General features: G+C 43.2%; 1 protein-coding gene across 1 annotated transcript in view; it reads left to right on the forward strand.

Moving 5' to 3' along the window:
- The first annotated feature begins 591 nt into the window (after positions 1-591).
- The window catches only part of LOC127007598 (uncharacterized), a 221191-nt gene continuing 195565 nt past the window's right edge, over positions 592-26217 (forward strand). Inside the window, exons 1-2 of the mRNA XM_050878744.1 lie at positions 592-3041; positions 20837-21019. Coding sequence (XP_050734701.1) covers positions 954-3041; positions 20837-21019 — 2271 coding nt within the window. The 5' untranslated portion in view covers positions 592-953. The remainder of the gene's footprint in view (positions 3042-20836; positions 21020-26217) is intronic.

The raw sequence follows: 26217 nt of genomic DNA on the forward strand, positions 1-26217 counted from the left end.
AAGAGAGGTAGGGAGGGTCAGGTAAAGGAGAGGAAAGAGGGGGATACAAAAGGTGTGTGGGAGGGAAAGAGATTAAAAGAGAAAAACTGGGAGGGAGGTGAAAGGAAAAGAACAAAGAAATGAAAAGGAAGGAGAAAAATACGGGGACGGAGAGGGTGAAGAAAGAAAGGAAGTGGGAGAGGAGTGAACCAAAGAAAAGACTAACGGCGCAATAGGCCGCGACGAAAAAAAAAAAATAGGTGGGTGACGTAGGTGTGTTCCTACTTACGTTGATTTATATCGTTTTCACTTTTTAGGCTTGAAAATGCTTATTTTACATCAAAAACCCGCGATATAGCGAAAAATCCGCGATACGATACAATTTAAAAATCCGCAAAACAGCGAGACCGCGATAAGTGAACCGCGATATCTCGAGGGATTACTGTATATGTGTGTCTGTGTGTGTGTGTGTGTGTGTGTATATATATATATATATATATATATATATATATATATATATATATATATATATATATATATATATATATATATATATATATGTGTGTGTGTTTCTCTTTCCGTCTCTAACACTGGTTTATCTTTTTCCAGGTGCCGCAGTGGAGGGAGTGCGGCAGTCAGTAGCCTCCTATGCTGCACCGTCGTCTCCACCCTCACAACATACTCAATACTGGGTATCCCCAGCGCCCTCTGATCCCCCTTCGCAGCATAGGACTAGTGAGAAGGGCAGAACTGTGACCCTTGGAGTAACAAAACCACAGCCGGTTGGCCATTTGGAGGCAACGCGGAGCCCAACAGAAACACAGGTGCCTCCCCGCGCACTTAGTACTGTCTTCCTACAGACCCATCTCCAGGAAACACCCGCCATTACCCCCGTCCCCACTCTCGCTCCTGCCACTCCTAGACCACAAACGCATACTTTAGCGATACAGACGGGTCATCTACCAGCTGCATCTATGGAGGAGGTCAATCCTAGAATTGGAAGGGCCAGTAGTCAGCTCCTCCACGGTGCGTCGCCCAATGGCTCATCTTCGTCAGGAAAAACTCAGGTCACGTCGCGGCAAGACTCCCTTGAGGAGTCTGAGCTTCGCCTTCTTAACGACAGCAGCACTGATCACTCCCCAACCAGAAAATCCTCGCCAAGCCTACCCGCAAGCCCCACCCCGTTGGTGGAGACACCAGCAAATTTGTCTAATGGATTTCTGGGCACCTTCAGTGGGAATCAAGGCCAGATCACGGCCCAAAAATTCCCCGCCCAGCACTCTTCTAGCTCCATTGAGACCTCACAGACTGATCAAGCACAGCTGGCTAGAATATGGAGCGCCGGCGATGAACAGTGGGCGGGCGGTGGTCAGCGGGGTGGACGGGGTCAAGGACCACCTTGGGCCTGGAGCAAAGGCAGACGGCGAAGGAGGAAGCTGCCTGGAGTGGAGGCCATGGCGTCTTCGTCATCTCATCTGTCAGCTTCTACCGCACCTTCTCTTTCAGGCCATGTCCCTCATTCCGTGGGAGCAGCAACCTTCTCCTTGCAAAGTAAAGAGAGTAAAGGCAGTACTAAGGGTGGTGTTAAGTCTCCCGTGCAATCTACTGAAGAAGTATACTCGCAGGCTGGTGGCGGGGCCGGCAGTCGGTACGAGGTGCTGCGGTCCGGCGGCGGCCGCATCGATTTCGAGGTAATGGAGACAGGCGAGTTCGACGGGTTCAGAGTCACGCGAACAAAGGAAGTGGATGCACCGCCCCTGGCCTTGCCCCAGGAGGCCAAGTCACCCAATGAATCCTTGAAGAAATACCAAGGGGATGGAAGGACAATGTCTTCCCGCCACAAGGTTCCGGAGGATAGTGAGGTTTCGGCATCAAAACGACAGCGGCTTCTCGGAGCAATTAGGAGGCCGCCCGAGACAATCCTGTCTTCCCCACTACACTCGCGGGAGGTTACCCTCCTCCTTCCTCCATCGACGTTCTTCTCACCCCCTGTCACTCTGTACCAGAAGGCAGAGACCACTAGCAGCAGTGCACCTCCTCCCGTGCCCCTACCCACCACGGAGGATACCTACTCCCGTGAACTTTCTCAGATGAAACAGGAAGTGAAACAGGGAGCAAAAACTCACATCCCACATGTTGAGACGACATGGGGAGATGACCAGGGCCCCATGGATACGACCCTCTCGAGCCTGTTCAGCGGCGAACTCATCCCGCCGCTGCCTGACCACTGGGGTCGTCCCTGGGAGGGGGAGGATGGATGGGAAGGGGACATCTCTGGGGATAAAATGACCACATCGCCCCCCAGAAAGATGACTGCAGATGTAGCTGTTATTCCGCTTCATTTATCAACGCTAGTACCCGGAGACGAATCGACGGGTGGCGATGGATCAGCTTGGAAGACGAAGCAGCGCGACACAATCCTGCCTTATTCCAAAGCTGCCACCCCGCACGTCCATGAAGAGAGTGACATTGACGAGACATGGAATCAACAGCAATACCTTGAGCAGAACATGAATATAGCGTCAGGTAGGGCGGGGGTGCCTGTTGCCTCTCGATCCCATGATTCACACCATGACACTGAGGAAGGAGGGATGATGAAGACCGGCAAAGCTGAGGCGACGGACTCAACAACAGGTGGGGAGAAAGGTGGGGGAGCGTCATGGCCAGGGGCGGGGGAGAGAGTGGAGTTTGTCACAGTAGTACCCGGGGGCAGCTGGGACGTATGGGGAGGTCCTGCCCTCTGGGACTCCATCTCATCCAGCAGTAACCACTCTCTGCGTGGTTCACCCGTCTATTCTGTCTATTGGGGGGATACAGGGGGTCCAGGCTCCCCCGCCGGGTGGCCAGAGGGCGTGTGGGTAATCCGCGGGGGCTCATTAGCGGCGATCATGGCCTTGGTGGCCACGATATCAGTACAAGTGTCTCGTGATGGCCAGGTCCGCCGTCCCTCAGCTCCAGCCGATGGCCCTCAGCGCGCCCTACACAGCCAACACGCAACCCTCGCAACCAATCTTGCCACTTCCCTCGCCTCTGCACACGTCCTCCTCATATTCGGAATAGAGGTGAGTCAAATTTGTCAATTTTCTCCTTAGACTCAATAACCTCATATATTGAGGTCTTGTCAACAACTTGCTACGTTAGTTCAACAGTCAACAGACCCTCTCACCCGGTTTACTAATGTCCTCTTAGACGGAAGGGTTCTTCGTGTAGGAAAGTATACTGAAAATCAATACCCTCTTCGGGCACCTCGCGAAATGATGGAACAGAAAAAAATAATCAATCTCTCTCTGTCGTGACTAGCCAAAAATAACCATCTCTTTGTCATCCTCTTTGCATATTTCTTAGATGCGTACATGTTTTTTTTTTTATCTGTAATTGTACAGTATATGAGTTGCAGAAATCCGACACGGGCCTGTCGAAAAATAGGTACCTGGAAAACCTGGGGAATATAAACTGTGGTAACCTGGATGTCACAGTGGCCTTGTGTCCCGGGTTAGTGGGTTCTTCCTACCACACTGAAGGGATAATGTGACTGAGATGAGCACCGAGGACACGCGCAGCTATAGCGTATGTCCCCAACTTTATAAAACTATCATACTTTGCATGACCTCTTGGTATTAATGAAAAAAAAAAAAACGGCTTCTGTATTTTTTTTCTCTCCGGCACATACGCATATATAATGCTCTTCCAATAGAGCTGAGCGAATGTACTGATTTTTCGAAATCTTAACCCTTAGAGGACTGGTGAAATTCTGGATGAGTGTGATGGATTCACAACCGGGTCACGTTCTGGAACGTCATGATATTTACCTCAGCACCAAACTCTTATTGTCTCGGTCTAAAATACGCAAAAGGATAGTAAATTCCAACTTATGTGTGGTGTATATATGGAAAAAATGGGGTTTGCTTTGTCCCTAAGTTTGTGTGAGAGGCCTTTGTTAACAAATGTCATATGAAGATTTATTTATATATAACGTCGCATAATTAATATGTTGGCTTACTTTTCGTCCGATTTTGAGTTCTATTGACTCATCTCACTATCTGAGAAAAACATATAGCCTACCCTACGCGATAAGGCTCGCTTTCACGTTAGACACCCCACTTTATAAAATGGCTCAGTTTCCTGTCAGACACAACGTTATAAAACATTGTTTGTCGCCTTCATCACGTCGCTGAGAGAAAATGAAAGTAAAAAGGAAAGCGACAAACAAGGAGGAAAAGAAAGCAAAGAAAGATTAATGGTGAGAAGGACGGCAGAGGTGAGATAAGACTGTGAAAGTAAATTAGCCTACTACTTCAGCAGCAACTTCCCAATTATAATGCAACTTCTACTACTACTACTGCTACTACTACTGTTAATATTGCTTCTATTTCTGCTACCTATAACAATAATAATGATAAAAATAATAATAATAAATGATAATAGAATAATATTTTACTACTACTATACTGCTACTGCTACTACTACTACTATTCCTACAACTACTACTACTACTACTGTTTTTACTACCACTACTACTGCTACAACAATTACTGCTGCTACTACTACTACTACTACTACCAATGCTGCTACTAATACAACAACAGCAGCTGCTACTACTACATCTACTACTATTACTACTACTACTATTGCTGCTGCTAATAACAATATTACTAATACATAGAAGTTGATTTGACGAGAATCAACTAAGCATTAACATTAAGTTCATTCAAGAGGAGAGTATCAAGACACTTCACCTGAAATTCACTTCTCTTTTGGCCTCTGGTTCTTTCTACTTTTGTAAGTTTTGTTCGCGGTAGCGTCTAGCGTTTTTTTTTTTTTTTTGTCGCTGCTGTTTCTGTTTTTTGCCCCTTAGTCCAGGCCCTTATGTACTCTCGTGTGCAATTGACGGAAAATTTTCCCAACATATGTTTTAAAGTTCACTAGGTCCCCCTAAGTCTAAAAATATATGTTTGGATTTTTTTTCCAGGATACATGGTATTTCACAGGATACATGGTATTTCAGGAAAATATCAAGTATTTTGCCCCCAAACAGCTATTTGGTCAGGGTTGTAAAGTCAATGTGTATATTTAAAGCACCCCTAATTTTAATTATTGGTTCATGAATACAATAAAAAAGTGAACAAAGGCCATAATGACTATAATATCAACCCAATCTGCTTATAATTTTCACTTTAAGAGACAAAAATCTTTACAATGACATTTGTCGGTACATTATTGATTACACACATAAAGGCTCACTGAACTTTTGAAAAGTGATGTTTTGTGGAGTTATGAAAGTGCCTGCAATGTAATTTTGCCATAAGAACACAGGATGTATATGGTTTGCACTGTCCCTAGATACTGATTTCGTTGTAGGAGTACTAAGACTCCACAAATATTGTACTAGTTCTGACTATTTGGTTAAAATGTCTTGGCTTGGATATCCGAGTATTTACCGGAATGTGTCATTATTTCTTGAATGAAATCAGTAGCTGTGACTATGGTTATAGTTCATCAGACATATTGGATCCTTCAGAGTTGTCACTGGGCAAACCGTTTTCAATAGTGTTTTTGCACTATCACCAGAAGACTCACATTTGCACATTTCTGTGCAAAACAGTTTGTGTTGTTTGCCCGAGCACCTTGTTTCACACTGAGATTTGCTGCACTGGCATCTGATGAGTTCTACTATAGCCCGGGCAGCTGGTGGTTCTGATGTGGAATAAGGAGCAAAACCATTGCCTTAAACCTTCCATCCATAATTTGTAGGGTGAGGGAGATCTGGCTTTGCTACAATGTCAGCCTCCCAAACCATCGCTTGGTAATGTGCCCGGAGTGTCATATACTGTTGAGCTCCAGCTGTGAGAGGAAACTTCTCCCCCTCTGCCTGATTCCTACAGAATAACTTCCAGCGTACTTCAGCCACACTTTTCAGTGGAGAACCAGGATCATAGAGCTAACACACAAACTCTTCATATCCTTGCCAAGCTGTATAAATGCTTTTCTCACCTCATCAGGTGCAGCTTTGAATGCTTTCCAGCAGGTGAGCTTGCCTTTTCCTGCAAGTCGACCAGTTTGGTCACAGCCAGTGAATGAGTGAAATATGTTTATTTATTTTTTTTTTATTTTTTTTTTTTTACAGCTAAGAAGACAGTTCAAGGGCGTAAAGAAAAAAAAAAAAAAAAAAAAAAGCCCGCTACTCACTGCTCCTGGATAGAGATCAAAGGAGTGTCCAAAAAGAGAGGTCAATTTCGGGAGGAGAGGTGTCCTGATACCCTCCTCTTGAAAGAGTTCAAGTCGTAGGCAGGAGGAAATACAGATGAAGGAAGATTGTTCCAGAGTTTACCAGCGTGAGGGATGAAAGAGTGAAGATGCTGGTTGACTCTTGCATAAGGGGTTTGGACAGTATAGGGATGAGCATCAGTAGAAAGACGTGTGCAGCGGGGCCGCGGGAGGGGGGGAGGCATGCAGTTAGCAAGTTCAGAAGAGTAGTCATCATGAAAATATCGATAGAAGATAGAAAGATAGGCAACATGGCGGTGGAATTTGAGAGGTAGAAGACTATCAGTATGAGGAGGAGAGTTGATGAGACGAAGAGCCTTTGACTCCACTCTGTCAAGGAGAGCTGTATGAGTGGACACCCCCCCACACATGAGATGCATACTCCATACGAGGGCGGACAAGGCTCTTGTAAATGGATAGCAACTGTGCTGGGGAGAAGAACTGGCGGAGACGGTGCAGCTGCATCTATCTCTCCAAGGATATTGTAAATGCTGGCAACACTGATGAAACGCCTAGATGTCCCTGTGCCAGTGGCAAAGTTTGTATCTGGTATCAGACTGGGAAACCTTCTAACACAGAGTAGCAACACATCCGTGTCTGGAGACTGGATGTACAGTTTAGTTGCATCTCTTGCAGCAGCATATGTGGCATGCAACACAATCTTTGTGTTAGCTTCCTCGTGGGAGCTCTCCAACCGAGTCTATGTCCATTCCGTCCATGTTACTTATCACAGTTTCTTTGTGTGCAACAATCACATGCTTTGTTGAGCCATGGTATTCATCAATTACTTTTTGTGCAAAGTATGAGGTAAGCTGATCCTTAGTGGAATTGTGAGAGAGATAAACTTCTTCATTGTAACTTTTGCGAGTGGAGTATTGTCTGTGACCTTGTAGCACACTGGTGACTGACATCCACTCCGCCTATCTCGTGTTGCCTGCTTCAGTGATGAGGGCAAAATTAATCATATCGATCAAAAACAATGTGGATCTCTTCATAATTTGTGGTTCTCTGTGCCACCTTGGCACAAAAGTAGTTTGCAAGGTCTGAACATGTTTTCACAATTGGAGGCTTTCCCATCTCTTGCACAAGTGCCATGCCATCAATCACTGTACATCTGTGATGATGTGATGGTTGAGGCCTGTCATCAACCCCATCTTGAGCATCCGTGTTCTGTTGAGCATCAGGCTGAATCGGTGATTCAAGAGTGGCCATGAGCTTGCTTTTGTCTAAGGTTGGTTAAAGGTTTCCCTTAGTGTCAAACAAGGATCTTGGGTGTACAGTGAATTCATACTTTCCTAGAGTTCCTTTTACATCAATTTCTGGTATGGATCTGACAACTATCAGGCATCTGGCAAAGAGAGCACGCCCATCTTTGAACTCTACAGTCTGGGACCCTATCCTCAGAGAAGTAGCTGTGTTTGAAGATTTCCACGTGTTTAGCTTCACTTTCTTCATTGGAGACCACAGATTCAGTGTGCTCAGGTTTTTAATGATTTGTATGTGTGCTTCTTGTGTGGACCCATCGTGACAGGCCTTGTTCAACGATGCCACTGAATCCTGAAATTCCTGACACAGCTTTTGGTGATCTTGATGGAAATGCTCATACCACAATGATAAGAGGGCCTGAAGTGTGATTATGTGTGCGGTCATAGCACGTTTGTAGTGTTTGCATTCCAAAATTTGGCGGACTGTGGCTGGTCCATAAATGTCTGCTTTCACCCAAGCATCCTCCAAGCAACTTCCTTCTATGAGGCTGCCTGCTGCTCTAAGGGCTGCCATCATTGTATGAACCTCTCCTAGGCGCAAGATCCATTTGCCCCTGCAATCCTCCCTTGACATTTCAAGTTGTTTGGCTTTTTCATATAGCTGTATGTCAAAGGTAATGACTGTTTTTCGTTCAGGTCCAACAATGGTTGTTGCAATGCCCTGGACTTGTTTGAGAACTGTGAGGAGAGTTGACCAGTCTGAGGCAGGAGCCATTAGCAGAGGTAACATGCGTACCCGAGTCAGAGGCTGGATCTCTGAGACTGTTGAATAATATGCTGCCCAAGGAGGAATGTGTAAAGCTGGCGTCACACAGGGCAAATTTCTTCCAACATGTTGCTCGTTTTTGTTGGTGATAATCGCCAACCAACAATGTTGTTGGCGCCACTATAACCACCTGCCTGCGCCAATACGGGCTGGGGCCGACTACCATCCAGGCCCCTCAAGCAAGCCTACCGACGCCATAGGCGTAAGGCGTAAAAAAAAAATCACACTGTGACCCTGAACACTGTTGTGTTGACGCCGCGCTCCAACAACAACAAACACCACGCCAGCATCTCTCCAGCCACTTTACCATGAATCGGAAGGATATTGAGGATTTAGAAGATTGTGCTGCTGCATTGCACATTATGAAGCATGTGCTACGACTGCAGAAACGCCAGAAGAGGCATTGGGGGCGTCATTGGCTAGTTTGCCAACTCACACATAAGTAGCCTACTCACACATCAAAAAGTAGCGGATTTCAACATGAAGTAGCCCAATACATTTCAGAATTACTCGAAATTTAAGGAACAAGTAGTGGATTAAAAAGTTAAGTAGCGTATAGCCTTCATAAGTCGCCCAATCCGCTACTTTTCGCCCAGTCTGGCAACCCCATGGCCTCGGGGCCGGAGGGCGGTGACCCACCATACAGTCAGTTGAGTGTTATAAATAACTTTACACAGTGGACAAATAAATCACAAACGCATACTTGCACATGTACGTCGGTTTTTGGAGTTTTACCGTCGACAATTTGAGTAAATATGTACGATGATTGATTTTCAATTTACATTTACAGCTTATAGCACGAATGTCATTTGACCCCGTTTCCTCCCAACCAGTCTGACGTCACATCTGTTGTCCATTTTTCCTGACCCGCCAGATCTGTTGGTTGTTGTTCGTTTTTGCATAACAGCCAACAAAAACGACCAACATGTTGGGCGAAATTTGCCCTGTGTGACGCCAGCTTAACTCTTGTGTATTGGCATTTTCAACTGATGATGCTCTCCTGATCATGCATCTTGCCAAAAGCCATGCCATATCTTCTTCTTTGTGATGCAACAAAAGACTTTGTTTTTCGCCAATCTTTAAATCAGCAAATGTTTTAGACTTTGGTTTTGATCTGGTGGAGACATAACAGGGTACCAAATTATGTTCGATGGGAATGCATAAAGACTTTCTAGCACTCGAGGTCTGAATGGGTGCAATGGCTGGCATGTTGTCATCTTCGGACATTTGTTGAAAGACACTTGTGGCTGTTGCATGAGTTGTGTGTTTACCGTCTGGTGTGTCCTCATTGAAATCTGAGTTGTCAATGGCGAAAAATATGAAGCGTCCTTTCACAAGCCCAGGAGGAATATACATTCCCTCATTTGTGTATTTGACGCATATTGCATTTGCAGGCAGAGTTTCTAGTCGCAATATTCTTGAATAGTCCACACTGAGACCATAGGAATGTAGGAAATCAACAAGCTGTCTGCTCCTGGTAGACTGGTGAACAGCAACTCCTATACTAAGCTGTATTGGCTATTCTCTTTGTGTGCGAAATGAAGCACATTCCATTTTTGGAGTATGACTGACTTGCTTTTCAGTCGTGTAGGCCTGCATGATCACATCTGCAATGGTGACTATCTATGGATTTTGTCATCACGATGTTTTGTTTTTCATTTGGGTCCTTGGTCCAACCAGCAGCTACCTTAGAAAAAAGTACAGTTTAGGTGGTACATGGTCATCAGTTGTGATGAGACTTCCCTCAAAGTTCCAACCCTCTGAACATGTTTTTTATTTATTTTTTATTGCAGACCTCAGTATTCTTGCACACTGAAAAATAGTGGTCATGTCATCTGTTGCTTCCGTCTCCAGTGCCTTTCCTACCGCAGCATCCCCTGCAGCCTTCAGAAAGACCCTTTCTGATGCATTTCTGTGGAATGGCTTATCATAATGGACGTCATGGAAGTGTTCATTGATTCCATTTTTCAGTCTTCGCCTGTCATTCTTAGATTCAGCAATGCCATTTGCTGTTTTAATTTCACTGAAGACTTTTTCCAGGTCTGCCATCTGTAAAATTGACCCTTCTTGTAATGCCTCCCCAAGTATACTGAATACTTCAATTTCAGCAAGAACATACTTTTGATGCTCAGTGGAATCTCTTTGTGGCCTTTCTTCATCCTCTGTAGATGTCTTAGTACTTCTTGAAAGTACATGTTCAACATTTGTCATCCAACATTTCAAATAATACTTCACATCAATTGCGTGGGCATCCTTAGGGTCTATAGCAGTGCTAAGGCTCACCTGTAGGTTATCTGAGCTAGACCTTTTTACTACTGCTCGTAGCTTCTCCCCTGCATTAAATGATGTCACCTCATGTAGTTTGTCCTTAGGGTCATTTGTCTGGCAGAAAAAAACAGAGGGAACTTAAGTATGGGGCTGATGATGATCTTGTGAAGGCTCTCTCAGGGACCTCCACTTCAGGATTACTCACCGTTGAAGTAGTAGGTGCTGATGGCCGTCCTGGAAACTGGCTGAGAGAGGGATTTTTCCTGCTTTGCAGTGACTTTTTATAGCGTGACTTTGCTGCCTCCAACATTTTGTTGTGTCATGCATTTGCATATAAATTTCTGTACCAGCTAACAATGTTTTCCTTTAGCTGAGGAATTGTGATGTCTCTAATACGAGCATATACTGTTGGATAAGGATTATCTCCATATTGTGCCCTCTCTTTAGTAAAAGCAAAAAGTTTTTTCATATGAATCAGGAGCTGGAGTTGTAACCAGTGGCCCACTTTGATCACCTTGGCAAATGAGACACAGTTTGTAATCAACACTGAGTCTGGGCTTTTTATGCACTGCAGGAGTTGTTAGCTGTGCCATTGTTGCAAAGGCCTGTGTATTTGTAGGGGTGCAAATCTATGTACATCAGTGTTTTCCTATGACCAGGCCTGGGCTACCAGCAAACAAAATGAATATGAATAAGTAAAGATTAAGTTCAGAAGCTGAGCAAAAGCAAACAACATAAAATTTCTTAGGAAGAAATTAATACTTTGACATATATCAACACATGTTCAAATATAGAGGACACATCACATATGAGGATTAAATAACACTTCAACATTCATTTCAACAACAATTGTTGGAGGGGCTAGACGTTTCACATCTAATGTACTTACAATGTATTAAAATCTGTGTATGAATTGTTTTTATGCAAAATTCTGGAAATAAATACATTAAAAAATAATGAAGTAAAGCATTCAATCAACTTCTAGGATCTTATTGGGAAACAAAATTGCATTCCCAAGGCTCACATAAATATAAAATACTTAACAGCACTTCTGATATTTGTCAAATATCTCTCAAAATCAAGATTTAGAGGTGCTACCTAAATACGCATATTTCAGAGACTAAATACTGAGATAAAATTTCCCAACATACTTTTTCTATGAACCTTAGATCATATAGAAAATGATGGTATATGTTGGAAAAATTTTCCACCAAATGCATAAGCCATAAGGCCCTGGACTAAAAGGCTTATAACAATTGTGAGGAAGGATTAGCATTAGCATTATCCCGTAAGTCTGCCATTATGGAGTCAGCTAAAAAGTTGTTAGGAAGACTGTTTGAAGTAAGTGATGAAGAAGAAGTTTCACCTAGTGATAATGTGGAAACATCTGTAAATTAACAAAATTCACTCACTGACAGACTCCAGGCAGCCATAGACCAGATTCAGACACAATGGAAAAAAGAAATGAATGTAACCACATTTGGAAGGAATTCAGTGTGTTTGAGCCAACTTGGGACAGAACACAAAATTTTGAGAAATTATTCCAGGCTCTCAACTCTGTACCACCAACGTCAGTTGAAGCTGAAAGGGTTTTTTCAGCAGCTGGCCTATTTATTACTAAACTAAGATCCAAGCTCAGTGATCGTAGTATTGACTGCTTGTGCTTTTTCAAAAGTTATTTCATTCGGGTGTATGACTGCGTTTGCATCTGCCTGATTTTTTTTTTTTTTTTACAGGCCATTCCATACTTTAGTATTGAGTGTTTTGAGTCCCATTTCAGTTTTTTTGTTTACCATGTCTGGAGAGTTGGGCCTAAATTCCAAATATTCGACTTATGTTTTTATATGTGCATTGCAGAATTTTCATTGTTTTTTCAGCTTTACCAAAATACCAGATTATATCTACTCTCATTTTTTTTATTTCAGGGCATTTCAGAATTTTCAGTGTTTTGATTAGCTTTTGCAGAATATGATGTCCAAATTATTTTTCAAATGTTATTGAGTATATGCACAGGTTATTCCATAGTTTCATTTTCGGTGTAGTTTACAGTATTGTGGATCATGGTGGTTTGGTGGGGGTCACTGGAGGTAGCCACTGCCACTGGCCAAGCTTCCATATGGATACGGTATTCGGTATACAAAAAATATATTAGCCTAATTCATCTCCGGACCGATTTCTTTTGTGGTGTTACTTAGACACCAGTTCTGAATAGCTATCTGTAATACATTATTCACTCATAAGTCCACGAAGATTTACTAAAAAAAGATGGTGGTATTTTTCTAAGGATGTGAGGAAACAAGTGCTGTAGGTGAAATACCTTCCCCCCCGCTCTCTCTCTCTCTCTCACACTCTCTCCCCTTCAGGATTTCCACCTATACCACTTGTGTCCTCACATCCTTAACAAAATGCCACCATCTCTTTTATAAATTCTTTGTCGACTTATGAGTGAATAATGTATTACAGATTGCTATTCAGAACTGGTGTCCAATATAAGTAAAGAGCATGAAATAGGATAGGAGGTAAGGATAATACGTGAATACTAAATTTTATATATATATATATATATATATATATATATATATATATATATATATATATATATATATATATATATATATATATATATATATATATATGTATATATGCACTCACCGCAAAATAAATCGATGTCCGGAGGTGTATTAGGTTTTTAATGACTGAAAAAAAAAAAATTCCTTCTTCACTATTATATATCATCTGTGAACCATTTCTTCATAACTTTTGCACTGTGACCAGAAGGAAGGAAGTTATGAAGAAGGCCAGCAATTAGAAGCAAGAAACAACAAAGCAATAGCAACGACGGCAAGGCAGAGGAGCGCGGGGTAGTGTTGTTACTTCTAGCACCGAGTGTCCGTTACTAACCGACTTAGTCCGACTATTAAATTTCACACAAGGAACTGGCGTTGCCAGAAGGGGATTATTTTACCATATTGAAAACCTATAAGGTTGATCAGCCGAAATAATAACATAGCGTTTGAGCGTCGGGATATGTAGGGTGCCAAGATTAATTTCTGGTTAGTATGTGTGTGTGTGTGTAAAAAAAAAAAATATATATCTATATATATATATATATATATATATATATATATATATATATATATATATATATATATATATATATATATAGTGTGTTTTGTGTGTGTGGGAGAAGGAGGGTAGATCAAGAGAGCGCGATAATGTTGCCCGCCTATCTCATGAGCTGTTGCGCCAAAGCCCTCCCAACACCCGTCAAGGATACGGAGTCTATGTCTATACATATAAGGAAACTCCATGTCATTTAAAAATACTTACTTCACACTTTCACAGGATAAGTAACTACGTATGATGTAGGTACTACTGAGGTTCATTTACGAATTACGATAGAGCAGGCGTATTAGCAAACATTATATACTATGGGAAATCCCGGGATCCCGGGAAATGTCTTTTTTTTCCGGAATCTCCGGATGATATAAAATCCCAAAAACAGGAAACCCTAGCGGAGGCGATACAGAACGGCCAACCTCGAGGAAACTGATTTAGTGAGAGAGGATAAAGGTTTCCAGTTGAGATTTTCATTTAACGACAGATCGAGGATGTTTATTGTATATGAAGGTGACAGCTGAGTGTTATCGAAGAACAGGGATAAGTGTTTGAAAAGTTACGTGGAGTTGACATGTGGAGAAAGTGAGTTTTTGCCCCAGTCGGAAATGATAGTAAAGTCTGAGGTTAACCGTTTTGCGGCCTCCAGCCTGGAATCATGTAGTTCCTTTTGAGAGGGTCTTCTATCAAAATATGTTGAGTAGTGCAGAGTAGAGTCAGTTAAAGATCATTGATGAATAATAGGAAGAGAGTGGAAGAGGACACAACCCTGCGGGACACCAATGTTAACAGGTTTAGGGGAAGAACAGTGACCGTCTACCTCAGTATATGTAGAACAGCCGGAAAGGAAACTAAAGATAACGTCCATAGAGAAAGATACAAACCATATAAGAGAAGTTAAGAAAGCAGACTCGATCAAATACTCCGAAGAGAGGATGACCCGGAACCCGTGCTGGCGATCAGGATTAAGGAAAGTGGGAAAGATGAAGTAAAATTAGAGGAGATATTTTTGGCTCGGTGCAAGAAATCTCTAGAAGAATTAGAAAAAGCAAGGTTGTGGCACTTTCTACTGATGAAAGTGTTTTTTGGTGGGTCGAATAAGAGATGTGGAAGGATTCTGAGCGGAAATTTAAAGATCATTATTAGCAGGAGTGCGAAGGCTCTGGCACCTTTTGTAAACCGCCTCTCTATCTGCAATAGCACGAGAACAGGCGTGATTTAAAGGCTTTTTAGCATGAGTAGAGAAAGTACGGGGAATGTGTGCTTCCATTCCAGAAACAATCACCTCGATGATACGCTGGGCACACACAGAGGGGTCTCTTTCCTGTAAGAAGTCATCGTTTCAAAGTAAGTCGAAAAAGTACATTATCAGGTCGTCCAACAGAGCTGAACCGAAATGCAAGAAGCATCGCTTCTTCTGTGAGTCCAGAGGCTGTAAAGGAATGATAGAACAGAATACTGAAATAAGGTTGTGGACAGAGAAGCCCGACGGAGAGAACAGTTTAACAGAGTAAGCCGAAGGATTAGAGGTTAGGAAAAGGTCAAGAATGATGGGCGTGTCTCCACGGCGGTCGAGAATACGTGAGGGTGCTGAACCAACTGCCTAGATCATCGAGGAGAGCAAAGTTGTAGGCTTGTTTACCAGGTTCGCCAATGAAAGAGGATGAAAGTCAAAGCTGGTGATGAACTTTTAAGTCTCCTAAGATGGAGATTTCAGTGAAAGGAGAGTGAGTCAAGATGTGCTCCACTTTGGGGTTCTTTTGTTTGTTTTTACAGCTAAGGAAGCAGCTCAAGGGCAACAAAAAGAAAGTGTAGAAAATAAGCCCACTAATCGCTGCTCCTACATGGGAAAAAGTGTAGAGTGGCCAAAAGAGACATAAGTTTCGGGTGGAGAGGTGTCTGATACATTCCTCTTTTTTAAAAAAGGTCAACTTATAGGCAAGAGGTAATACAGACGAAGGAAGGCTGTTCCAGACCTAACCAGTTTAAGAGATGAAAGAGTAAAGATGCTGGTTAACTCTTGCATAAGGGGTTAGGACAGTATAGGGATGAGCTAGAGTAGAAAGTCGAGTGCAGCGGGTCCTCGGGCGGGGGAAGGCATGCAGTTAGCAAGTTCAGAAGAGCAGTCAGCCTGAAAATATCGATAAAAGATAGAAAGAGATGCAACATGACGGCGGAATTTAGGAGGTAGAAGACTGTCAGTATGAGGAGGGGAGTTGATGAGACGAAAATACTTAGATTCTACACTGTCCAAGACAGATGTGTGAGTGGAACCCCCCCACACATGAGATGCATACTGCATATGAGGGCGGACAAGGCCCCTGTACATGGATAGCATCTGGGAGGGGGAAAAGAAATTGCAGAGACGATACAGAACGGCCAACCTCGAGGAAGCTGATTTAGTAAGAGAGGAGATATGGAGTTACCAGTTGCAATTTAGAGTTAAGGATAGACCAAGGATGTTTAGTGTAGAAGGTGACAGCTGAGTGTTGCCGAAGAATGGAGATAGGTGTTTGGAATATAGTGTCGAGTGGATAGGTGGAGAAATTTAGTTTTGGAGGCGTCGAAGGACACCAGGTTCTTCTTGCCCCAGTCGGAAATGAGAGTAAGGCCTGAGGTTAACTTTCTGCGGCCTCCAGCCTGGAATCATGTAGTTCCTGTTCGGTGGGTCTTCTATCAAATGATGTTGAGTAGTGCAGAGTAGAGTCATCGGCGTTAGAATGAATAGGACAGTTCCTTTTGGGAAGAACATCAATGAATAACAGAAAGAGAGTGGGAGATAGGACGGATCCCTGCGAAACACCACTGTTGATAGGATTTGGAGAACAGCGACCGTTTACCACAGTATAGATAGATCGGCCAGAGAGGAAACTGGAGATAAAGGTACTGAGAGGAGGATAGTATCCGTTGCAGGATAGTTTGGAAAGCAAAAATTTGTACCAGACCCTATCATAGGCTTTTGATATGTCTAGCGCAAGAGCAAAAGCTTCACCGTTTCAACGGCTAAGACGATGACCAGGAGTCTTTTAGGAAGGCAAGAAGATCACCAGCAGAACGCCCTTTGCGGAACCCATACTGGCGATCAAAAAGAAGGTCAGTAGTGGAGAGATGTTTAACCTGGTAGCAGCGGGGTTCATGTTCCTTAAAGGCCCCTCTAAGCGAGAAAAATGAGAAAAAATTATCACTCACGCAAGCCAAATCATAATATATATCAACGCATTTGTGATCAGTTTATGCATCATCTATTTTGGAGGGTTTATATCATGGTAAAAATTTGGCCCGTCGCTGCTACACGGCAAAGCCACAAATTTGGCCCGTCGCTGCTACACGGTAAAGCCACAAATTTGGTCCGTTGCTGCTACACGGTAAAGCCACAAATTTGGCCCGTCGCTGCTACCGGGTTAAGAATCTCCCAATTAAGGATTGATTCAAAAGCTTTAGATAGACCAGAAATTATAGCTATAGGACCGTAGTTTGAGAGATTGGAACGGTCAACCTTTTTAGGCACATGCTGTATGTAGGCGTACTTCCAGCAGGAAGGAAAGATAGATGTTGAAGGCAGAGACGAAAGAGTTTGACCCGACAGGGTGTCAGCACGGAAGCACAGTTTTTTTAAGGACAATAGGAGGCACTTCATCAGGTCCATAAGCCTTCTGAAGATTGAGTCCAGATATAGCATAGAAAACGTCATTCTTAATAATCTTAATAACCGCTATAAAGGAGTCAGAGGGGGCATGAGTAGGAGGGATACGCCCAGAATTGTCCGAGTGGAGTTTTTAGAGAGTTTGAGAGAAGAGTTCAGCCTTAGAGATAGATGAGACGGCGTTGCTGCCATCAGGAGTAAGGAGATGAGGGAAAGATGAAAAAGTGAATTTGGAGGAGATATTTTTGGCTAGGTGCCAGAGGTGTCTGGAAGAATTGGAAAAAGTTAGGCTGAGGCAATTTCTATTTATGAAAGTTTTTGGTAAGTCGGAAAATAGATTTGGCACGATTCCGGGCGGAAATGTTAAGATCGTGCACGATTTGCAGGAGTGCGATGGCTCAGGTACCATTTGTGAGCTGCCTCTCCATCCTTAGTAGCACGAGAACAAGCGTGATTGAACCAAGGCTTATCAGCATGAGGAGTACAAAAAGTACGTGGAATGTGTGCCTCTCTTCCAGAGACAATCATCTCTTGTGATGCGCTAGACACACGCACAGGGGTCTCTCTCCGGGAAGTAGTAATAATTCCACGGAAAATCGGAAAAGTACAACCTCAGGTCGTCCCACCGAGCTGAACCAAATGCCAGAAGCATCGCCTCTTCGGTGAGTCCAAAGGCTGTAGAAGAGCGATAGGATAGAATACATAAATAAGATTGTGATAGGAGAAGCCAACAAAGAGATCAGTTTGATAGAGTAAGCTGAAGGATAAGCGTTTAGGAAAAGGTCTAGAATGTAGGGCGTATTATCAAGGCGGTCAGCAATACGCATTGAGTGCTGAACTAACTGCTTTAGGTCGTTGAAGAGACCAAAGTTGTAATCAAAGAATTATTACATAGTCGGTAGAGTTACGTGAGAGATAAACAGCACAGATGTACTTTGTAATAGAGTGACAATGAAGTCTCATTCAGATGGTAGAAAATTCTGAAGAATCAAGATCATGTGCACGAGAGCAAGTGATGTCGTTGCGTACCTTTACGCAACATCCAGGTTTGCAATGAAAGTTAGGATAGAGATAGGAAGAGGGTAGAGAGTAGAGATTCCTGTCAGTAGCCTCCGAGACCTGTGTTTCGGTGAGGAAAAGAAGTTGAGGTTTAGAGAAGGAGAGATGGAATTAGAGTGAAGACCGCGTATTTTGCAGAAGTTAATAAAGAAAAAGTTCGGAGAGCTATCAGGACACCTCTCAGGTTGAAAATGAAAAGGATAGTCCGTTCTGCGGGCATTTGTGGTCTCCCCCAGACAGCGTAATGATATAGGTGTAGCGTGTATGTAGGTGTGGAAAGTAAGATATAATTTGTCTGAAGAGAGCATGCTGATATACATTCTGGAGATGATTAGATAACAGGGAAACTGAACGTGAGGATATATATATATATATATATATATATATATATATATATATATATATATATATATATATATATATATATATATATATATATATATATATATATATATATAATTTTAAATGTGTACGTGTGGTCACCTCATGTGTGTGTGTGTGTGTGTGTGTGTGTGTGTGTGTGTGTGTGTGTGTGTGTGTGTTTATTTTTTACATTGCGGCTTATTGCGCCGGTAGGCTTCTTCCCGGTGGATCCTGATTGTCGGTCCAAGGCTTCTTTCCGGTGGGTCCTGATGGTCGTCCCAGCCCGTTCTGGCGCAGGCGAGTGTTTATAGTGGCGCCATCTTGCATTGGCTCATGCTGCCCTCCCAGAGCTCATCTTTGATCCTAGAATCTAGAGTCCGGGTTGATAGGTGGTCTTCTGGACAGCACGTGGGTAGTTTTAAGCCACTCGGCGGCGGCTGAAAAATCCCAGCTTGGTGGCACCGGGCGGGGATTGAACTCGCGTCCTCCTGAACGCGGAGCCGTTACTCTGAAGACTCAGTCACCGCCTCCCCCAAAGTGTGTGTGTGTGTGTGTGTGTGTGTGTGTGTGTGTGTGTGTGTGTGTGTGTGTAATACATCGAGATCTGAACACGCTCTGGACTCGGGATTGCCAGCCAGTATCACGACACCCTTGTTGTGTGGGAAACGACCAGACTCAGCACATTCGGAAAAGCTTTGAAGATCAAAGTAAACATAGACAAGTTTTCTGTGATCGCACTCGACAGGAAAACTATGAATATGGAAAATATGGCATACAAATATAGCGTAACGCCATCTTCCACCAAATTCAATGCCAGATATTAAGCCACAGTGATATCCCCGGGTCTGATCGTTAAGCATATCAACGACAAAACAGTGAAAGTGAAAACAGCCCTCAAATATCTTAATAGATTGTGGCACTTGACAGAACGGCTTTAACTATATTTAGTAAAGACAAAGAAACTATCCTAGACTACTCACCCTATCCAACACAAATGGCTTCTCACACCAAGATGTTACATTTACAGAGACTACAGAGCAAAGCGCTGATATTTGCCACCGAACAGAAGTATCCGTATCCGGAAAACATGGAAGCACAGCATCGCACACGCAGAGTACAACTTGTCAGCACGAGGACAAGGGAGGCCCCCGCAAGATATGGGAGAAACTTGACCAGCAAGACTATATAAGTTAAAATCACGTCGAGGAGCTCGACGGTAGCACGAACTTGGAGTGAATACGGAAAAGTGGTGGAGAGTGAAATAGACTGCAGTCATGCTGTGAGTGCCAACATATATACAAGAAAAATATTAGATTGCATAATGGATAGTAAGCTTAGGTGGGGTTAGGCTCACAGGAACTGCCTTGCATAGGCCTACCTGGCTCTTGCAGACTTCAAATGTTCTTATGTTCTATTGTAAAAGGAAATACAGTACAAATATATGGCAAGATGCGATAAGAAATTCCTTGGGTTAAATATAAGAGAAAAATGGAAAGGTAACGGTTATTGCCTGTTATATTGGAAAATGCGAAGGGAAGGGGAAGATATAAGGAATGGAACGAGAGGGAAAAGGTAAGAAGATGACAAGAATTATTTGGAAAGTGGGTAAAGGAGGAAGGGACAAGCTTTTTAAGTTGTGTTAAAGGTACATAAAGAAAGCGGAGAGCAGAAGGAGAGGAAAGGAAGCATTGAGAAAAGAGGATATTACGCAGGTGTCATGTGTGAAAAAGACGAGAAAAGAAAAAACGGATAAGGAAAAGATAAGGAAATATCCATGTCTCATAATTTATATTTCCTCGAGGCTTCATTAAATTTACGGAAAGGTGTATTAAAAAGCTGATGACTAATTCCACTCATATACCTCTCTCTCTCTCTCTCTCTCTCTCTCTCTCTCTCTCTCTCTCTCTCTCTCCAGAATGGAGCCACCTTCCTCCTTTTCTCACATAGTTCTCTTTTCTATATCAATTTCTCTCCCTTTCCTCACTCATTCCTACATTCCTTCGCCAATATAGCCCTTTCTTCCCTTCCACACATTCCCTATCTCACGCACATCTTTTCCCTCTCCATGACCTTTAACAAAACACTATCAATTATACCCTTTCTACTTTGCAGGCAACGGGAAGGGCGTGGGTGTGTGGCGTGGTAGGCCTCCTGCTGCACTTCCTCCATCTCGTCTCCTGCTTCTGGCTCTTGGCACTCACCACACGGCTTCTCAGCTCCCTGCGTCAGAGACCCACCCTAAATACGGCCCTCTACTGTGTCTTGGCGTGGGGTGCCTCCCTTGGTCTCGTGGTGGTGAGTAAGGGGACATAACGTAAATGAATGATGACTTGATTGAGAAGTGAAATCAATCAATCAATGGGGGCATACGCCGGTGAACGCGCTATATCATGGCGGAAAATATCGACTTGCTCAAGATAAGAACTCTGGGGCGTCTCCTTGGTCTCATTCACTCGCGATTGTCTCTTACGGAAATAACTCGGTGACCAGGGTCGGTTTATGGGTAGCGTGCCTCATGCCCATATAGCCGGAGTTAGCAGTCATGGACAATGCAGGTCATAAACCTATAATCAGCCTCATATTGTAATCTCTGGTTTGCCGAAAGGACACTCCAGCGATATCATTTGATTATGCGTAGGCACTTAATATAAAAGGTATCAACACGCCTCTTGAAGTCACTATTCAGTGTTCGTGTCCTACAGCCACAAAGAGAGGAAGTACAAGCGACTTGAAGATCCGGATCTTTGTCCTTCTCTACAGGTATCGAAAACTCCATATACTTGTGGTGAGCGAGTCCGTAACACCGTAGACCAAGCTAATCCCAAAGTCAAATAATATAACAAGTCTGGTCACTTCCCGCAAAAATTTCGTCGGGCTCGCGCATGACGTCACGTTGCCCTCAGAGGCGGGGGCCGTTGCGTGGGACAGTCAGTCTGCAACGAGACAGGTTTGGGTGCTCAGCGTTGACGTGGACCAGGATGCCTAATAAATGTTGTGCATCCAATTCTAAACACAAACGTGGAATTGTGATTTTTTTTGTTAAATAAGAATGGTGTACTTTGAGTTAATAAAGAATTAATATAATGACTGAAAAAGGTAGTATTCAGTGGACAAAATAAAAAAAATTCAAGTCACCCATCAATTACTCCGGTTTCTGTCCGCAGGCCATGGAGGATTATTGGTGGAGTCGACATCAGCCCTTAAAAGTGACTCCGCAGAACTATCATTTTTAGGGCCGCAAGGTTGTGGACACCTGTCAAGTGTCAGGTGATATCAGGTCAGGCTGCCCCTTAATGGGCTCGGTCAGGCTGCCAGGTGTTGTCAGGTCAGGTATTTATGAAATAGATCTACCGCAACAATAAATGTACAGTACTCAAAAACACCAACATCATAATGAATGAGACGGGTCTGAGTTAACAACTAAGGTAGTGGACGTGAGCTCTCACCCGGGTATCCTTCATCTTGCGGCAGTTCGGCTGCTCCACCTCAATGAATGGGATTAGCGGGCCGTGCGACTCCACCAATTATACCTCTATGCCTCGGACCCACCGAGGCAACATAACGTCACCTCTTTGCCACGCCTCTCCTGCCCCTGAACAGACTTGTATGATTAGTCTTTGACTAATCCACCGTAAGTCCGCAAGACGTTGTTCTACACTACGCTATCAAGGTATGAAAAAAAACTCCAAGATACCACCTTCCTCGCCACACGCATAAACAGACTGCACTGTTTCATCTGGCAAGCTACAAACACCTGTACCTTGGCCTTGACCCAGGAAACCTGGAGTCCCAAGGGCTTCAACTTATCGTGCTGAGTTTCAAGAGCCATTACCAGAATTTCTAGCGACTCCGCAATAATTATGGCATCACCGGCAAAATCAAGGTCAGTAACCTTGATATTGCCAGCAGATGCTCAACGATAACTCTGATACACAGTTCCCTCTAAAATCTAATCCATAAGTGTTGAAAATCGATGGCGCAAAAACACAGCCCTGCCTCACTCCCGCGTTCACGGGGGAAAAAAAATAAATTGGCAAGCCCCTCCTCACATACACACTCCACAACACATTCAGTACTAGAATACAGCCCTGTCAATAGGCTAACGGTCCTTGGAGGAATCCCGTGGAGTTACGGGAGATCCCGCTGTGGCGCCACGCGCTGTCCCACTCTCACGAGTTGTCCCTCATTGATGCGCAGAACTCAAATGTTTACTAACATAGATTGCTGGCTATCCTCGCTTGTTTCCTTCAAGATGGAGTCAAAACTTCAGACCGTTTTGTTTTTATGAAAAAAATGGCAAAGCTCAAGGCTGATATGAACCCTATAGTTTAGCTGTTATTGAATGAAGAGTATCCATTGGACCTGCCTATCATATTTACTGACATACGAGTGGTGTAGGTTACCACATCAATCACATTTACTGACAAACATTAGAAGTACAGGTTATCAAATTTATCACATTGACTGACATACAACGGGAGCAGGCTATCACATTTATCACATTTAATGATATGCAAGACGTGCAGGTTACACATTTATTACATTTAGTGACATACAACGGGTGGAGGTTAACAGATTTAGTGACAAACAAGGAATTCAGGTTATCACATTTAATGCATTCACATTCACCACACTTACTGATACACAGGACTTATCACATTTACTGACTTACAAGGAATGCGGGAGCAAACTTTAATTTATCATACATTACAAATTCAAATCACATAGATGTCATCGGATAAAGGTTAGTTAGGATGTTAGGTTGCAATAATTCCTTGTCGAACTTCCGTCGATGTTCCACCAGTACGCGAAGCACTAAGATACGGTCAATTGTTGACTTAACCGTCGTGAACCTAGGCAGCAGGTGGATGCGAAATCGCATTAACAATTAATACGTATATCACCTTACTTAGCACATTGAGCAGCGTAATACTACGGTAGATGTTGTAGTCGGGGCTGTCCCCTTTTCCGACTACCAGCTTCCTCTTTCAATCGGAACGAATGGTACCAAACTGCCATACGGCAGTCAAGACAGCATGCAACCCGTGATTCATGGCCTCACCTCCAGCTTTGGGCAGCTCGGCACTAATGTTACAAATACCAGCTCCCTTTACACCCGTAAACCTTGCCGTAGCTCCTCTGATATCGTCAAGAAGGGGTGGGCTTCTGTCAATGGATGGATCAGTATCCACGATTTGCATCACTATCCACGATTTGTATTCCACCAGCCAGAAGCTGCTCACCCGGAAGGTTCGTCATATACAACTGCTCAAAGTACTCAGTCCAACGAGCCCTCCTCCCTTCCATATCTGACAGAAGGCAGCCACATGTTATTCGGATTACTTTCTCCTGAGACGGAAGCTCGGAAAGAAGCTTCATTGCTCGGGAAGGAGGTCGGAAATCATTTGCTTTGAAATGACTCGACATCGTCAGCGATACTCCTGACACACTTCTCTTTGTCTCTCTTCAGGAGAACTGTAGCCCTTTCCGTCAGAGGGTAGGAAAGGAAGGCAAGGGATAAAAAAGGAGCAGAAGCAGTGCTGAGCGGGCCTTTAACTGCCTTTAAGCTGGTTCCTTGACATTAATATTTGATTAAAAACTAAGAGATAAAAATAGAGAAGAAGAGAAAAGAAAGAAAAGTGAGGGAAAAAGCAAAAAAAAAAAAAAGAAAACGAACAGGTAGTGAAAGAAAAATAAAGAAGAGAAAAAGAAGAAAAGAAGAGATGAGATCAGAATAAAGAAAAAAAGACAAAATAAGGAAAAGTATGGGAAGAAAATGAAAAGGAATGGAAGGGAATGGATGAAAAGGGAGAGAAGAATAAAAGATAAGAAAAGGAAGATAAGGAAGAGCGGGGGAAGAGACATATGATTGTAAATATGGAAGGAAAAAATAGGGAATACTGAGTGAGGTATGAAAAAGTATGTCATAAGGGAAATAGTTGGAGGTGGGTGGATCATGAGTTGCAGACGTTATAAATCAAAGAACGTTAATGATTAGGGTAGGGAAAGTGCAAATGAGGGGTTAGTAGATAGAGGTAAAAAATAAAGGAATGAAAGGCGGGTAAATGTAGTTGGATGAATGATTGTAGAGGGATGAGCTGTGGATGGGAAAGATCGAAGAAGGATATGAACATAAATTGTGAAAGAAAAACGGGAATGATCACATATGGACAGAATAATGGTATGGAATGGTTGTTTGTTTGGAGAACGATGGAACAAGTAAGGTACAAGTAGCCTATATAGTAATAGAAAAGGAAGGAAGGAGTTACTTTGAATGATATGGGGACAGTAGTAAATGTGATAAAAAAGTAAACGAATATGGCAAAAAATTATGGTAGAAAAGAGTAAGTAGGAGACGGAATGCATGTGTGAGGCAAAGAATGACTAAAAAAAAGAGGCGCGGTGGTTGGGGGGATGGAAGGCAGGAGTAGGGCAGAGTTGTTAATGGAGAGGCGTGATATATAACTAACGAGGGGTTAGTATGGTATTCCATAACATAGGGAAGTGTGTTGAGGAGGAGAAGAGAAAAAGCAAGTAAGGCATAGAGTGACTGATGGGGATCCTTGTTGAAGGGACAAGCGGGTTACCGATAAATTCCTCGACTTTGAATGCAGCATGTGCCATGACTCCGATCTAAGCGAGATTAATGAAATTAGTTAATTATCGGTTATCAGTAAAGTTAACAGGTAATGCAAGTCAAGGACACTTATATAGAAAAATAATTGATACGTTTTTTTTATTACAGTAAAGGAAGCAGCATAAGGGCAACAACAACAACAAAAATAGCGTAGGAAAAAGCCGGTTAATCGCTCCTGCTACAAAAGGTAAAAGTGAAAAGTGGCCAAAAGAGAGGTCAATTTCGGGTAGAGAGGTGTCTTGATATTCTCCTCTTGAAAGACGTGAAGTCATAGGCAGGAGGGTATACAGACGAAGGCAGGCTGTTCCAGAGTTTACTTGTGAAGGGGATGAAAGAATTAAGGTGCTGATTAACTTTTGCATAAGGGGTTTGGACAGTATAGGGATGAGCCAGAATAGAAAGTCGAGTGCAGCGGTGCCGCGGGAGGGGGGAAGCATGCTGTTAGCAAGTTCAGAAGAGCAGTCAGCGTAAAAATATCGATAGAAGATAGAAAAAGATGCAACGTTGCGGCGGAATTTAAGAGGTAGAAAACTACTAGTAAGAGGAGGAGAGTTGATGAGACGAAGAGCTTTTGACTTTACTCTGTCTAGTAGAGGTGTGTGAGTGGAGCCCCCCAACACATGAGATGCATACTCCATACGAGGGCGGACAAGGCCCCTGTATATGGACAGCATCTGTGCGAAGGAGAAGAACTGAAGGAGACGATACAGAACGAGGATGTTATAGACCGAGGATGTTTAGTGTAGAAGAAGGTAACAGCCGAGTGTTGTCGAAGAATAGGGGATAGGTGTTTGGAAGATTGTGTCGAGTTGATAGGTGGAGATGTTGAGTTTTTGAGGCATTAAAGGACACCAGG

This window comes from Eriocheir sinensis, chromosome 36 (genome assembly GCF_024679095.1).
Source record: "Eriocheir sinensis breed Jianghai 21 chromosome 36, ASM2467909v1, whole genome shotgun sequence".
In the NCBI taxonomy this organism is placed as follows: domain Eukaryota; kingdom Metazoa; phylum Arthropoda; class Malacostraca; order Decapoda; family Varunidae; genus Eriocheir; species Eriocheir sinensis.